Below are 16,794 nucleotides of genomic sequence, written 5' to 3' on the forward strand. Positions count from 1 at the left end.
ATTTCAGAGAGGATGGGAGAGGGAGAGATAGAAACATCATTGTTGAGAGAGAATCATTGACCGGCTGCCTCCTGCAAAACCCACACTGGGGATGGAGCCCAAATCCTGCAAAGTGGGCATGTGCCCTGACTGGGAATCGAACCATGACCTCCTGGTTCATAGGTCAATGCTCAACCACTGAGCCATGCTGGCTGGACAAGAGTGCATAATTTTCAAACAGCCAACACTTAGGAATTCTATCTTACTCATTGACAATCTAAAGCATAAAATCAGGTGTGAACACAAATTGCAAATATTCACCAGGTTTCATGAATTCAGTCAGCTGAATCCCTCATCCTATCCTTCCAAGAGAACCCTGGTTAACAATAAACTTTCTGGTTGGTATGAAGGGTGTTCAATTCCTCACTAGCTGTATTCCTCTTGACAATCACACATATGCTTTACTCAATTTTTCCTGTCACGGAACTCTCAACCCTCACTTAATTAGGATTTCTCCCTCTCCCTTTCCTCCCTCCCAGCTTTTGTCCACTTATAATTTGTCCATGTCAATTTATAGAAAATGTCCCATTTCTATTAATTTCTTTTTGTCTTTTGTATAAGACACCATAGAAGGGTTCTCTTGGGGATCCTGTTCCATTGAGAACACACATAATTAGGTCCCAGGTGATTCGCTTGCAGGCATTGAAAGTAATACTACAGAATAGTTTCAATGTTCCACAGTGAAGAGAATTGCCTTGGTGCTAAAGTTGCCTGAAAAACTGTATTTATAAGGAATAGATTATTTGCTGATTTTGCCAAATTCACAAAGTGCTACTGTCCTTAAAATAATGATTGAAAGAGCATTTGTTAGGGTTTCTTGGCCTCCTTAGACAAATATATCTCATGCATTTCTGTACTTATTTTATGCTTTTTTCCTAATGGAGAGTCTTTGCTGAATGAATAAGACATAGCTGATACCAAGAGCAGTACATTTTGGGGTATTTCATGTTGTACTTGAAGAAACTGAGGCATAGAGAAGTCAAAGGCAGATGATGTGATTTCCCGGTGCTCAGAACAGATCTTTGGCAAATATCTATGCATGTCACATATCTATGATCATGTGCTTATCACCCACTCCACTTTGAACATCATATATAAAATAGAGGTGTATTTTTAAATATATGTACCAAATTTTAATTTTCATTTCACACCCAAAACTTCTGTACAAAAAGAGGCAAAGCAGGCAAAAAATCACAATGATAGCAAAAAAGATATGAAAACTTTAAAACAGCTTTGTGTGTGCACCAGCTTTCATAGATGTAGTAGGGAAATTGAGCTTCAGAGGGTTTGTTTCTTTAAGATAAAATTTCAACATTTCTTATGAATATCTAGAAAGCTCACAGCTGTCTAGGATACACAATTGAATGAGAAGTCTCTGAATTCTACTGGACGCTTGGATTCCCAAATTGAGGTTTTATTTTTCTTTTGAGGAAGCATGAAATTATTTTTACTTCAATGTGATGATGTATCAAAAACTTCCATTTGCCATTAATATCTTGGTATAATGGTAATGACTAGGAGTGAACTTTGAGGAAGCATGATATTAACTGGTAGTTAAAAGATAGTATCCAAGACTTTCTTTCTGGTTGTTAATTAATATGCCAGTCTGAATGGGTCACCACAATTCAAACATTTATTGCCACTTGTTTTGCGTTTTAAAAACTACCAATTCCTTGTGGTCCATGAAAGGTTTCTGAGAACAAAGTTATAATGCCAAAATAGCAGTGGTTCTGAGAAATGTAATTTTCCTTTTGTTGCTTGCCCCCCAAATAAATATGGGAGTAACAGAAAACACTGTTTATTTGAAAACTATGAGACAACAGATATGAAATATAGTTAACATTGACATGAAGACTGTTGCTAGCACTTTCCCTAAACCCCCCATAGGTCTTGGACGCATGTGCATGCAGCATAGAAACCATGATTGTTCAAGGACTCCTGATGCCTGGAGGACAGACTGTTAAAAGAATTTGTCTCCCACAATAGCTCTGGAGTGGGCCTAAGGTCCACCACCTGCCCGTGATCACAGACATTCAGTTAACCTGCCCTCCTGACACTCGGAGGCAACCTATCAGACCCTGGGCTTTGGAGAACCCACATCCTGGTGAATGAATTTTGGCTTTGAGACAAGACCACCTGGCTAAACTGGGGCAGGCCAGCAGCCCCTCCCATGTATTTGGTCCCTTTTGATAGAAAGTCTAATTAAAAAATGATACCCGTGCTCAACTATTTGCTCTGCAAGTCCATTCCTCTTTCCAAGACTGAATCTCCTTTCCGGATAAAGGAGGAAAACAGACCCAGTGATGATGAACATTCAATGCCTCTATGTGTCCAGTCTTGACAGTTGTCGCCCAAGGATACCATGTGGCTGCCAAACAGAAGAACTTTTCTTAAGCTGAATATTGAATGAATGTGTTCACCCATCGTTACCCCATTTTCTGGCTTCCTCTGGAACATTAGAACCCCGAGGCTTGAAAAGTTCCTCAAGGCCAACTAGTGCGATTCTATTCTGGTGGGAGAAGAGCCACCCAGGCTGCTGTACTGGTTCAGCTTGAAAAACTTTAAGGAAAAGGGTCTTTCCTCTCTCTGTTGACTGACATTTAGATACAGACCACGGAACCTGTCCTGCCACGGCTGGATTTCTTTGATAAAAATAAAACAAAACACATGTATACCTCCCCTTTTCTTGGAGGACTCAAGGGAATGCCAGCTGGCCAAAAAATCTGGAAAGCAGTGGTGTGACAGCTCCTTTCTTGGGACATTGTGAATGGCGCCAAGCTCTAAGGTACCCAGACCCAACTTCTGGAATGATCATCCACTTGGTAACTTCCTGTCATCATCTAGGCCAGACTGAGGATTTATTTTAAAGTATCCAGTCTCATCCCATAGTAGTATATATAGGCCACATGGTGAAAAGGAAAGAGCATGGGGTCGGCAGTGAGGCATCCTAGGTTCTAGTCCTTCATTGGGGCAGTAGGGTCCTGACTGACTTCACCCTGTTCTTTTTTTCCAATCGAGATTAGATTTCCTGGATTTCGTTCCAAGCTATGATCTTCAGACAGAATGACTCTAGGCCAGTGGTTCCCAACGTGGGGCACATGTAATTTGATTTTTAAGGGGGCGGGGGGGCAATTCGAGAATGAGATATTAACAGTGAATTTTTTGCACTTCTTATGGTTCCAGGGGCCTCATATACAGTATATAAATATATATTGTGGCATAATTATGCATTTCAGTTCTCTATTATATGGTTTGAAACTTTATTTGCTTTTTTTTCATATCACTTCATATTTTTTAAACAATTTCTTAGTGATTTCTTCCTCAGTACTTCAACTGCCCTTTCATTCTTTTATTTTTCTCTTTCATGGATGCCATGTTCTTTGGAAGCTTGTTTAGACCAAGTTAGTGGCCTTTTAGGCAACCTCCCTGTGAAGAGGAGTTCACTTTTTGAATAAGAATTATATGTCACATAGGAGCATCAAGATTTTAGAGAAGCTTAGGTGGAGCATGGCCAAAACAAGGTTGGGAACCACTGCTCTAGGCCTTGTCATACCATCAATCATCAGGATAAGGTGGGGTGATGCTTAGTGGGCTCCACTTACTGAGGCAGAATGTGGGCGTCAGTCATTTTAATGAGGGGTAGCCTTGGACTCTAAGGTAGCCTTAGGCAGAGAGGGCTCCTGGAGATTGTCGGTTTTCAATGTCCATTTCAGAGGGAGAAGGGTGAGACGCAGCTGAAGTGAGTTTCCCAAGATCACACTGTGAATAAACAGGGCTAGAACAACTGCAGGAACTCTGACCAGGCTTTACTCAAGGCAACAAGCTGGCAATGGGGTCTGGGAGAAGCTGTGTTTTAAAGACAAGGTAACCAGAAAACATAGATTTTTCCCCTCCAAATGCCCCCAGTTTTCTGATAACGAATGAAGTACCCCAGAACTCTATTGTCACAGGAATGGTCCACAGAGAACAAGGCTCCTATGTGGAGGGGCTGAGCGCCCCGCACTATGCAAATAACTGCAATGTCAGCAAACTTACCCACAATTTCAAAGCCAGAGCTCCACGTCCTTGTCCCTGTGACAGCGGGTTGAAGATCTGCCCTTTTGTCTGGGTGTTCTTCCTCCTAACACGTCCCCAACTTCCAAGACAACCACTTTCGACAGCCCACCTACGACAGCACACCTATCTATTCTGGCTTCTCTCCCGCGAACTGATTCAAACACAGGTGATTTTCCTCTTGCAAACTGAAAGGGGACTTCAAAGGGGCATCCATCCAGCAGAAAGGGAAAATGCTGATGATAAAACACGTGCAAACAGAAAGGCTGCACGTGTGGTCTGCAGTCTCGGGAAAGAGAGGGGGCGTGCCGAATCCCAAACACCTGGGCTGGAACCTCCACATGCATTTTTCTTTTTTCTGGATTCCTCTTTCTCTCTCTCTGCCAGGATACCAGTCGTGTTTCTTGTAGCTGAGCCGATACAGGAAATCAAATACTTTGTGTTTCTATCACTATACTTCCCAGAGAGATTACACATCTAGAATTTAAACACTACCACAAACGATCAGCAATTTCTGATTGTTACAGGTGTAGTTAAAGGACTCCAGTGGCAAAGTTCAACATCTCCAACTTTTGCCTTTGGAGGAGGGGGTTTTGTTTTAGACACTAAAGGTAAGGCTCTCAAGTCAACTTATGCGCTGCTGGGTTGAGTCAGTCAGGATACAAATTAAGGTCCATATATTGCAGTGACAAGAAGGAAACGGTTATGTAAATACACAAGTATTAACATCAATCTGTATTAAATTATGTAAACATATACATCTTCTGAGGTCAGTACATAGATCCTCTTCTTGGAGCAGAGCTTTACTGAAGCATTGCTCGAATCTGTTTGGAAGTCGACTCATCGTTCAAGTGCTTTGTAGTGAACCTGGATGGAGAGAGAATGATGGCATTCACTGTGCAAATAGTGCTCTGTGAAAGCTCCAATAATGACTCACCAGCCCATCTTTGTCTTGGGAGACATAAATGATATTTATAAATCAAGCTTAGGCTTGGTTCTTTAGACAGAGAGCCACATTCCAATGCCCAGAGTATTCTCATATGGATTGAATATTTGATTCTTCCTTCCAGAGGAATTGTGTATTACGATTATTAAACGAATAGATCAAATACTCAAATAATTACGGAGGAGATATTAAGTAGTCTCATTTACGGGGAAGTAGACTTCTCATGAATGAGTTCAGAATCTCAGCCATCTAGGCCACCCCTGCTAAGTCACGAATTTGAAAATATGGATTTGCATAGCAACATAGCAGCTCTAAAACATTTCTAGTTTCCTACTTTCCAGGCAACACTTATCCTCACTGACACCACCAGGGGGCACAAATGGAAGTGAACAACAACAACAACAACAAAATGATGCCATCTGCATCCTCCCACTAACCTGGTGCAGAAATAGTTTATGAGAAGGAAAGGAAGGAGAAGTAACATGTAATAAAATCTTGACCATGTCCTAGGCTCTCCCTGTAAGTTCTCATTTCACTGACACTCTTTGCAAGAGAGTTTTTTACCTCCATTTTACAGAAGTCAAAACTGAGATGCAGAGAGGCTACATGACCCATTCCAGATCACAAAGATGACCGTGAAGGATTTGTGAACAATTTGGGTGCAGGTCTGGCTGCCTCAGAAGCCTGTGCTGTCTCACTTTACCACAGGGCCTAGGGGGCACGCACCTGCCAGCACTCACAGGAGACCCACAGCCTACCACAGTGCACTACTCTGGAAGTCTTGTCTTGCTTGATCCAAAAACTTCAGTAACTAAAGTCTCTTTGCTAAGATGAAACGCCAGCCTTCTGTGAAATGGGCACCACTGGAGAAAACCTTGGTTGACCCTCAGAATCCTGAAGGCTCTTACAGTAATTCTAAAACCGTTCTGAACAATGATGGAGGAGCTCCACAAGACAGGATCAATCTCAGTGTCTAGTCTATTCATTTCATAGGCATCTCCTTCCTTCATTGACTGAATGAAGATAATGGATGGGCCTTACTTCTCTGCATTGTGATGATGAAATGAGACAACGTGACTGGGAGCGGAGTACAAAACATTAAGTATTGTACGCAGGCAGAATATTACTGATCTACCCCTGAGGCCTGGGAGGCTGCTTCGTCTGATGAGCCCCTACTAACCACAACCATTAAGCAGTGTGGCTGGGAGTTAGGGCCACAACCTGCGGGGTCACCCAGACCTGGGCTGAGTTCCTAGCTTGGCCATCTGCTGTGCAACTTTTGGCAAGTTATTTGACTTCCCTAAATCTCAGCTTCTTCCATCTGTAAAAAGGAGATGATAAAAATGGCGCTGACCTTATTAACAGGTTGTTGGGGAGAGCAAATGTATAACAATATACAAAGGACTACGCCTGATGCCTTAGCCCTCAGTCCCTAACAGCATCTACATTTGCAAAGGATCTGAAGGGTTGGCCGCCCCTGGCAAAGCTACCCCGGGCCTGAGGCTCACCTGAGGGCATTCAGCAGCCCCTCCACACTGTCCGGGGCCTGTTCCTTCAAAACCTTTATGCAGCCTTTCATCTGGGAGGAGAAAACACAGCATTTGTTAATATCCTAGTAATTCTGTCCATAACTTCTGTCCATTATAGTATTTGTCCATAATAATATCACATTATTCCTGCTCACTGAAATGACCAACAGACCTTCTTCTTCCCCCGCCCCCAGGCCAGTGAGTTGCTCCTCTGGGCTTCCAGAAGGTTCCACATCAGGTTATACTGTCCTGCAGTTGAGCATTTTACATATCTGGCATGTGGGGACACAGACTTGAGCCTTTGATCTTCTTGTCTTTTACTCGAGAGCTAAGGGCAAGGCTTTTCCTCCAGGAGGTGCTCAGTGGAGGCTGAATGGATTATAAATTGGCCACTTTATCCCATCCCTCTGCCCTGAATGCTTTTCCTCCTTCAGCTGTTTGTTAAGACTCAACTGAAGATCACTAACACCAGGAAGCCTCTTCTGACTGCATTACCTTCACCAGGTAGAAGTCACCGCCACCTTCTTGCATTCACAATAGTGCACTGGCAGTTAGAGAACCTCAGAGATGTTGGTGCCCACAAGGACTGTCTCCCTCACTAGACAGGAGAGGATTGGGAAAGACCAGTGGTTGGGAATGTGAACCACATGGAGGCAGAATGACTGGCTTTCATCCACGCTTAACTTGTTTAATATCTTCATGAACCGAGGCAAGTTTCTTGGCTTTTGTGCCTTTGGAATATAATTTATTCAAAATTTGGGGGATCATGAAAATCAAATTTAGATCATAGTATATTTTGCATATCCTGGAAAATTTTTTTGACAAAGGAAGAATCTTGCTGCAAAGAATACGGTCACTCATTTTAAACTCAAATGTTCATGCACTATATCAGATTTGGGTACATTCAAGACCTCTTTTATAATGGTCACTTATCAACATTTTCTGGGGGTATACCTCTGGTATGCTGTAAGTTTTTCTTTTTTAAAAAAAATTTTGGATTTATTTTAGAGAGAGAGAGGAAGAAAGAGAGAGAGAAACATCGATTTGTTGTTCCACTTATTTGTGCACTCATTGATTGATTGTTTTTAAGGTGGCCCTACTGGGGATTGAACCTGCAACCTTGTTGTATTGAGACAATGCTCTGACTGAGCTACCCAGCCAGTGTGAACGTTTTTCTTAAAAGCCTGATAAACCCTGATAGTTGGATGGAGGTAGCCAAAGCACAGGGTTGAGAATCATTTGGGGGTCATGTATAGGCTTATTGAGAAAGAATGTCATGGTCAATCAGAGATGCCAATCATGGGTACAGGATGGGGCCAAACTGCACGATGTAGAGATTTGTTCCCTCTCCCAACGGAGCTCGTAGTCCAGTGGGAGGAGAGAGACAAATAGCTCATTATCCTATGTGTTCTTGTAAAAGATGCTAAAGGAGCAATGGGACCATAGATTAGAACAGGGTTGTAAGGGCAGTGGGTACCCTTTGGGAATGTCTAGTTCTATTTCAGGCTGATTAAAGTCATGGGTGTGAATAACAAGATGCAGTTAGGAATGTAGTCAGGATTAGATTCAATGTGGGGTTCATTATATGTTAGGAAGTTAGGGCATTTCACTGTAGAAAACACCCATGGTGAGTGTTAAATAATCTAGCAATGTGACTAATATGGAAATGGAGCAGAGGAAGCAAGACTGGAGATAGGAGGAGCACCTATCACTAAATATTTTCTTGGTAAACAAATAATTACAGAAAAATAAGTAAGACTCCCTGAAGAGTCATGTCTAGCTGTGCTAGGGAGCTGGAACCTCACAATGAGTAATCCAGGTTGCATTTTTCATTGATAGATTTTCTCACATTCTGCACACTCATGGCCCCTCTGGGCAGATAGACTTTCTGTATGTCCAGGACTAAAGCATCAAAGACACTGTTCTGTGCAGATGAAGGAGCCTAGAGGGTGCCAGACTGTTAGTACAAAGAGGTCCTATTCTGTACTTAAAAGGCTTTAAGTCAACAAATGGAATACACTACTGGGGGGTGCTTGAAGCAAGTGCTGGGCTGAGAGGACGCATGTTTTTATCCCACTATCAACAGAAAATCACCTGCACACCAACATCGACTGTTTTCCCCTTATATTCATTCATTCAGCAAAAGCTCTATGGAGCATCTATTGAGTCCCATGCTCCATGTGCCATGGACACTCCTAAGCAGTAAATCAGACATTAGGTGTATAGAGACTGGTTTCTGCTCTAGTCAAAGAACTGCGTCTGTGAGGGAGTCGGAAAACCCAAAATGGTAAATGCTCTCGGGGTTGGAAAAGAAGGAAGGCCCTGATCCACGCAGGGGCAGGATGAGGGATATTTGAGGAGGGTCTTAATGGAATCCACCCACAAGAGAAGAGGAAGGGTGCTCAGGGCAGGGAAAAAAGCTCAGGCACCTGCCAAAGACAAGAAAAGGCATGGGAATCTGGTGGAGGAACTGGAAAGTGGGGTGGAGAGGAAGTTGGAATGTTGTTTGTGATTTGAGGAGGATGTCTTGTGATTCACTATCTCCTAATGCTTTTCATATAATGTATTAAAAATATGTTTTGCCCTAGCTAGTTTGGCTCAGTAGGTAGAGTGTTGGCCTGCGTACTGGACTGAAGGATCCTGGGTTCGATTCCGGTCAAGGGCACATGCCCAGGTTGCAGGCTCGATCCCCAATAAGGGACATGCAGGAGGCAGCCAATCAATGATTTTCTCTCATCATTGATGTTTCTCTCTCTCCCTCTTCCTTCCTCTCAGAAATCAATAAAAATATATTTTAAAAAATAAAATAAAAATGTATTTGTATAACACTGATAAACTGAAGGGGCACTTGCAGCTAAGTGACTGTTCATCTGCTCGGCTCCTCTACTGGCTGAGCGGATCAGCTCCTCCACGTTCCCGTTACGCTTCTGAGGTTGGATGCTCTGTTGTAAGCACATAAAAAAGATTGGACTTCTTCCCATGAGGAGAGGGACCAGGACAGGGCTTGTGTCTTGGAGAGGTCATTCTTAGTGGAGGGTGGAGGAGGGAGAAGCAAGGTCTCCTTGGCAGCATTTATGTACTCTTATTGGAAAGCACATTTTATAATATTCTTACATCGATCTTGGACGTCTTGCAGAAAGCTCCCACGGGGTGGACGTGGTCATAGAGGATGATGACCCCCACCATCACCCTCATGCAGAACATCAGCGTTTCTTCGCTCGTAAACCTGCTCCTGTACTCCCTGGGAGAGAGGGGAAACGGCAGGGGGGTTACTTCCTGGCCCGAGCATGCTCATGTCTGGCTCCACACTGGCTGCCTGAGACTCCTCCAATCCTCTCCTGAGAACAATCCCAGACCTGCCCCAACCAGGTTAATATGCTCTTCTAGAAACCCATGATGATAATTCTCCTCGAATCTATCCCACCAGCAATTCAGTGCAAAAATAAGGTAAATTAGAGGGCAGTCAATTCTCTTCTCTTCTGCCCTTCAGTGAGCCAGCTCAGCGCGTACATCACTCCCCACCCATCAATCCTGAATATTTTATAGCAGTTCCCTCTGGCTGTCCAAGATTATAGAGAATGATGGCTTCATTATAGAGAAAAAGAATCAAGCTCATTTCCACAGAGCAGCTATCGTGTCTCCAGTCAGGGTAACTTCCTTTGTTAAGATACAGGCTGCAGATTGAATTAGATTGTGGAAGATACCTTGAAGAAACGATGTGCCAGTCATTGGGCTGTGAGTATTCGTGAAGTCTGAATTTTGTGCACTTGCCCTGATAGGGTCTCTGATGATTCAGATAATTCTGGCCAATACCAGAGGCTTTCTTACTATCTATTTCCTTATGAATTGGCCCTTCAATGAAGATGATTACTGTTTTTGTCTTGGAATAACTATTAACTTCGGCATAAGCAAAATATTTGAAATTAATACCATCTTCCACGTGAACAGAACATCAAATTTTATAAGGCATTTTTGATCCCTTTGGGCATCCCAAACACTCTGCAACTTAGATGGGGTTCTGAGAATGGTATCATATGAGGAAACCGGGGCCCCGGCAATTCAGACCACTTGTCTCTGGGCCCAGAGGGGGCTATAGATATAAGTGGAACCCTGACTTTTGAGTGTGGATTTCCTCATTCCCATGCTGCCTCATCCTCAACAAACTCAACCATTTTTTAAAAATCTAGCAACTAGCTTAAATACAAAGAGACTGCTGGGAGGGAGAGAGAGAGAGAGAGGAGAGAGAGCGAGCTTCATTATCACTCCTGTAACAGTCTTATCACTTCTCCTGGTTCTAAATCTTCTCTCAAATCTTTTCTCCAACATATTACTAATATCCAGTTATTTCACCCAAGTCTCCACTTGATTCTTACACAATTTCTACAGCATCTTTTTTTGTTTTGTTAATCCTCACCCGAGGATATTTTTCCATTGATCTTTTAGAGAGTGCAAGAGAGAGGGAAAGACAGAGAGAAACATCGATGTGAGAGAAACACATCGATTGGTTGCCTCCTGCATGTGCCCCAACCAGGGCCCGGGCTGGGAAGAAGCCTGCAACCAAGGTACGTGCCCTTGACAGGAATAGAGCATTGGTCTGCAGGCCAATGCTCTATCCACTGAGCAAACCAGCTAGGGCTCTACAGCATCTTTGACTCGAGTGTTGGCTCTGCCATCTAACAAGTTTTGCGATCCTTGGAGAGTCAGCGCATCTTCTCCAGCTCTGACGTGGGATAACGACACCTACCACCAAGAGGTCTTATGAGATTAATTCAGGTAACGGATGTGTAACTGCTAATGTGCTGACCCAGTGGTTAGGAGTCATCGTCATCATTACACCAACAGGCTCTGCCTGGTGAACTCTCGGCCACCAGTACAGCTCTGACGTCACTTACGGCGTTTCCAGCATGACTTTACAGACGCTCGTCATGGTGCTGAGGCAGTCTGTGGTGTTCTCTATCGGCAGGGTTTTGTTCTAAGTGGGAGACACAAATGGATGTTAGCTCTGCCAGCAGCCTTTACCCGCAATTAAGGAAAAAGCACCTCGTTGCTCAAGTCCACTTACTTCGGAGACAAAGTGCATGGTGGCATTGCTAAGGGTTTTCAGCATGGGCGTGGCTTCCGCATAGAAGAGGGACATTCGGTTGGCCATCTCGTTATTGACTTCATTCTCAATGTCTAGCTGATAAAAACAAGAAGAGAAGATGCGATTGATAAAGAGATGGTGAAATTCCCCAAACAATGTTCCCTGGAAATTGAAATGTAGACAAAACTGTCTTCTCCCTGAGACCTGCCTGATGCAGACACCGAAAGAGACGTAGAGTGTGGGTGTCTAGACCCAAGGGACCCAGGCACTCACGTGCATGTTGTTGATGCGGTTGCGGCTTATTGTCCTCCTGTAGTAACTGAAGTCGTTCTGAATAGCCGGGTTCCTCATCTGAAATTCAGAAGGGAGGGGAGAAGGGCATCTCTCAGCATCAGGTGGGGAATTCACATGGGGAGCCCAGCACTAGATCTGCAAACACACCAAGACTTCTCTTTGCTACACCAGTCCATGCAACTTCTGGTTAAAAACAAGCACTCGGAGCTTCATTATTTAAAAATATGCCCTGTTTTCACGGGGAAGTATATTTGTTCTCAATGAGGAGCAGACACTCGAAAATGTCTCTTATTGCATGAACAGAATTTGAATTTTCACATGAAAACCACCATCTTAAGTCACTTTACCACAATGAGTGCGAATTCTCGCCGCATTCTATGTCTCCCTAGGGAAGGAGCTATGGCATCTCACTCATGTCTCTCTACTCCCCAGCCCACACACTGCAGAGGATCTGCACACAGCAGGAACTCAGTACAAGCTTAGTAAATCATCAAGCATATGTGGCCTAACCTTCAGCTCATCGAATCGAAGGGTAAAATGCAGGATTTCCGCAAATTCCTTTGCCAGGGCCTGCTCTCGCTCCAGGTGCTGTGTTGGCGTGTAGGGTGGACAGGTCAGAGATTCTAATAAACTCTGAAGAGCTTTTTCTGAAAGTCAAAGGGATAAATACATATTTGAGATGGCCTACGGAGATCCTTCAAAGGCACCATCTGTAGCCCCCGCCCCCATTCCCAGAGATAACCTGCCGGGGTGGGTCTTTCTTCTCCCTGTGCTTCCATGTCACTGTGGTAATATGATGTGTGTGGACCAGGAAGAGAAGGAGCCTTCACACTGAGCAGGCTGCCTCCACTGCAGAAGTCCCCTCCCAATCCCACGCCATGGCCACACGGTTATGTAAATGTCTCTCCAAGCTCAGCTGCACCTTCCCCTGTTCAGTAGTGCCAACTGCCAACAGTGTTGGGAAACCATAAACACATGTTTTTGGATCATGTGCATGAGACAGCCATTCATGATCCAGGATGAGACGGGGTGGCCCAGAACACATGGGTCAGATAACCTGCTTTGCAGGGAGAGATCTCGGGTTCCATGCCCGCTCTTCTCTGCTTCTACAGTCTCACCTATTCCCAGCAATATTTCTTCTGCTAACCCATTGCTATATCTACCTCCATTATTGCCTGTCACATTACTCCCACTTGTCTGTTTTTAAACGTTCCCTCCAGTTTTCAAGTCAATGTATTTCTAATAGCACTGAGTCATTTAATCAACCTTTTATATTAGGGGTTGGGAAACTATGTCCCCAGGTCAAATCTGGCCCTTTTATTTAAAAGTCTTATAAAAAATTTAAATAAAGTTTTATTTAAAAACAGGCACACTCATTCCTCTCTATATTGGCTATGGGGAGTTTTATGTGACAATGGCAGAGTTGATTAGTTGCAAGACCGGATGGCCCACACGCCTAAAATACATATTATCTGGCTCTTTACAGAAATGTTGCCGGGACCTGCTCTATAGTCCTTTGATGTCCTTCAGCATCTTTATAAGGGTGTTTCCAGCCCTTTCCACCCCTGGGACTGCACTGTCTTCTGAGGCAGCTAGTTCTACCTTGACCTCCCCCCACAGGGGGATCTTTTTCCTTCTGTTGAACTGAAACGTGTTCCATAGGTTTCAGTTCATGGGTCAAGATATAGACTTTGAGGAAACAGAGAAACTGATCCTGCATCAACCTGAGAATCTTCAAAAGCTCTTTCTTCCTGAAAAACTGGTTCGGTTCATTCAACTACTCCTTCTGGGTCTTAGCTTCAAGTTCTCTCAACATCATCGCTATTATTCTCCTCAATTTCACTGTTTTCTTTTTAAAATGTAGCATTTATTTGTGGCAAAAATAGAGTAGAACATGGCTATGCCCCTTCTTCATTCTAGACCAGTGGTTCTCAACCTTCTGGTCCTTTAAATACAGTTCCTCATGTTGTGACCCAACCATAAAATTATTTTCGTTGCTACTTCATGTCATGTTGCTACTGTCATGAATCGTAATGTAAATATCTGATATGCAGGATGGTCTTAGGCGACCCCTGTGAAAGGGTCGTTTGACCACCAAAGGGGTCGCGACCCACAGGTCGAGAACCGCTGTAGACATATTGGCTAAGGAAACTTCAGCTTTCCTGTTGAGGGGAGTGGTGACATCAGATCGATGTTCACATTGAGCCTGTTGTCAAGCAGGCCTGTCTTTGCTCTTGCTCCTACAAAGCCATCTTATACCTGACAGGGTTCTATTTTAAATTTTCTATATTAAATTTTTCTGTGTTAAATTTATCACATGACTCCTGCCAACCAAGTCTTCTTGAGTTAGCAGGTAAAATGAATCTCCCAACTTCTCTGTCACCCAGAAATGTGATCAGACCACAGTGAAACTGTTTAGAGTCACACTTAGCTGAGAATAAGACCAGAGGGACCACCGATAGAGACACTCTAAACGTGCCAAGATATTCAGGAGAAGAAACATTGAGGTGAATTGAAAGAAATGAAAAGGACAGGTGGTGTTGTCCAAGAATGGCCTCTGAGAAGACACAGTGAGTGGATGTGGGCCATTTCCTCAGACACTGAGCTCTTCCTGTGACTTTCACCAACACCATAATACCACTTCACACGTGGGACGTGAAACTAGAAACACGAACTCACCTAGCCTTATGGAAAACTCATAAAATCTCTTTAGCCTCACGACCAGAGGACACACTGCATTCCACGCTTTTTCTTGAAGCTGGATGTCATTGGGATTTTGAATGGCCTATAAAAAAATCACACAATTGTTTAGAAATAAAATAAGCTCCACATCAAAATGACTTAAAATTCAGAGAGAATCTATATTTTCAAAAACCCAATTTCCGATGCACTTTACTAATGTGCACTTGTTAAATGGACGTCAGTTCATCAGACTGTCCTCCAGGATGCTCCGTTAGAATGGAGGTTTTAGCACTGATCATAGTGCAAATGACTCTGCAATTAGATCCTGGGTCAACGTACTAGTTTCTCTTATCTTACATGTAAAAAATGCACATCTAATAGGAAGCAATGCAACCCTCCTCCATCGCCATTTATTCTTCTAAGTAGAGCTGGTGCTCACTGTGAAATGAAAATTCTGTAGATCTTTTCCGTTCTCTGTAATACGTGTTGCATTCCTGCCAGTCTGTGATGTTACCTAAATTACCTACATTCGTGGTGACCTCCTAAGTAGAAAAACAACTTTTTAACAGGCTGTTACTTTCTTAGAAATCCTGTTTTGTCTGGGCTTCAGCAGCTGGAGGATTGTGACGTCAGTGGTATTTATTTTCCAGAAGGATTTTGGCAGCGGCAGTAGGGAAGTGTATGTCTGTGTGTACATGTGTGTGTGCACATGAATGTGTGTATATGGTGGTACTGCCACAAAACTAATTCTTTCAAATAAGAAGGGTGAGAAGTTCCTTGCCTTTTAGGCATTTGGAAGTCTCAAAAGCCACATTGACAACTTCCTTTTTTGCTTTGGTGGCTGTCTTGTTTTTCATGTATTTATTTATTTTTAAATCTCCTAAGTCAGTTCCAAATGACAGACTTGCAGGCTACGTGAAGTGAGATAGTTCATGACTGCTGTTTGTGGTGCTGGTGGAACCCGCCCAAATTATTATAAAATGTTGGAAAGTTCATAGAAACCCAGGTCTCATGACTCATATTTCAACTGCTGTTCACAGACTTTCTAGGTACATTGCCCTCAAATGAAGTAACAGGCTGACAAATCATTGTGTGCATGTGAGTCTTGCAATATCACATGTGTGTCTGGGAAGAGAATGGCTAATATTTGACATGGCCTACAGCAGTGTGTGCTCAGATTAATGTCCTACAATACAAGGGGTTATTCATACGCTTTTTTTGAAAGGACACATTACCGTCCTTGTTCTTCCTATTACACTAGGAAATACTAGGCCTATTACTTAATCCTGCTGTGTGTGTGTGTGTGTGTGTTTCCCTTCTCCCGCAGGGTGCTGTCAGATGGGTATTGTCATTGGCATACGTCTCGGATCTCTGGGCCCGCGCCCTTGTACGCCTGCAGGTCGGCAAGGATGCTCTCGGAATCCTGGAGGACGGCGCTGATCTGGTTCCATATCTCCCGCTCGCCTTCCGTGGGCTGGGCATCTGTGCAGAAGGGACACAAACAGACACGGAGCGCTTGCGTTTACAAACAACCGGGGAAGAGGTCAGGACGCAGTTTGACTTGTCAGACAATCTTATTTTATTCCTGCAGGTTTGGTATTTACTCTTTAGTATAATAAGCTACAGGGAAGGGACCGTTAACTCGTGGCCATTACTCGGTGCAAAATACTCATCCATCTTTCTGTACACAGGAGACCAAGTATGTGGGAATCATTATGGGTTCTCCTTTACTTGTGGAACACACTTTCTGCACACCTACTATGTGTCAATAGGTGCACCAGGTGCTGGAAGGTATAAACATTGTCTTTTTGAAACCACGTTTAATAGGAGAAGCTATTGATTATTTTCCATTATGATTAAAAATCGGTGAATCTGAGTATAGATTGGAAAAAAACATTCCCTTCATATTTCCACATAGAAATAAGCTTAAAAGATTAGATAATTTTCCTTCAGAGACAAGGGAGAAGTATCTTTCCAGAGCACACAAACAAGTGGCACATTCGACCTTACATGAGGGAAGAACATATTCCAACAGCCCCAGAAGCAACCCCTTCGCTCCTCAGTGAATGTTCACTTGATTGCATCCCTGCAGCCAATGTAGGCTCTTGTCCCAGGAGTAGTTATGCGGGCTGGTGGGTGAGTGCTGAGTGGGTAAAGGCTGGGCTCTA

The 16,794-nt window shown here is 43.5% G+C and overlaps 1 protein-coding gene across 2 annotated transcripts in view; it reads right to left on the minus strand.

Moving 5' to 3' along the window:
• Positions 1-12: 12 nt before the first annotated feature.
• The window catches only part of CYRIA (CYFIP related Rac1 interactor A), an 85,986-nt gene continuing 69,204 nt past the window's right edge, over positions 13-16,794 (minus strand). For both annotated transcript variants that reach the window (XM_070428705.1, XM_070428706.1), the window contains exons 4-12: positions 15,987-16,108; positions 14,624-14,729; positions 12,455-12,591; positions 11,924-12,001; positions 11,630-11,746; positions 11,460-11,539; positions 9,682-9,808; positions 6,547-6,617; positions 13-4,959 (exon numbers count right to left, since the gene is read on the minus strand). In XM_070428705.1, coding sequence (XP_070284806.1) covers positions 4,896-4,959; positions 6,547-6,617; positions 9,682-9,808; positions 11,460-11,539; positions 11,630-11,746; positions 11,924-12,001; positions 12,455-12,591; positions 14,624-14,729; positions 15,987-16,108 — 902 coding nt within the window. In that variant the 3' untranslated portion in view covers positions 13-4,895. The remainder of the gene's footprint in view (positions 4,960-6,546; positions 6,618-9,681; positions 9,809-11,459; positions 11,540-11,629; positions 11,747-11,923; positions 12,002-12,454; positions 12,592-14,623; positions 14,730-15,986; positions 16,109-16,794) is intronic.

The sequence above is a fragment of the Myotis yumanensis genome, unplaced genomic scaffold, assembly GCF_028538775.1.
Source record: "Myotis yumanensis isolate MYYU_CA2020_CCGP unplaced genomic scaffold, mMyoYum1.0.hap1 SCAF_11, whole genome shotgun sequence".
NCBI classification, from domain to species: Eukaryota; Metazoa; Chordata; class Mammalia; order Chiroptera; family Vespertilionidae; genus Myotis; species Myotis yumanensis.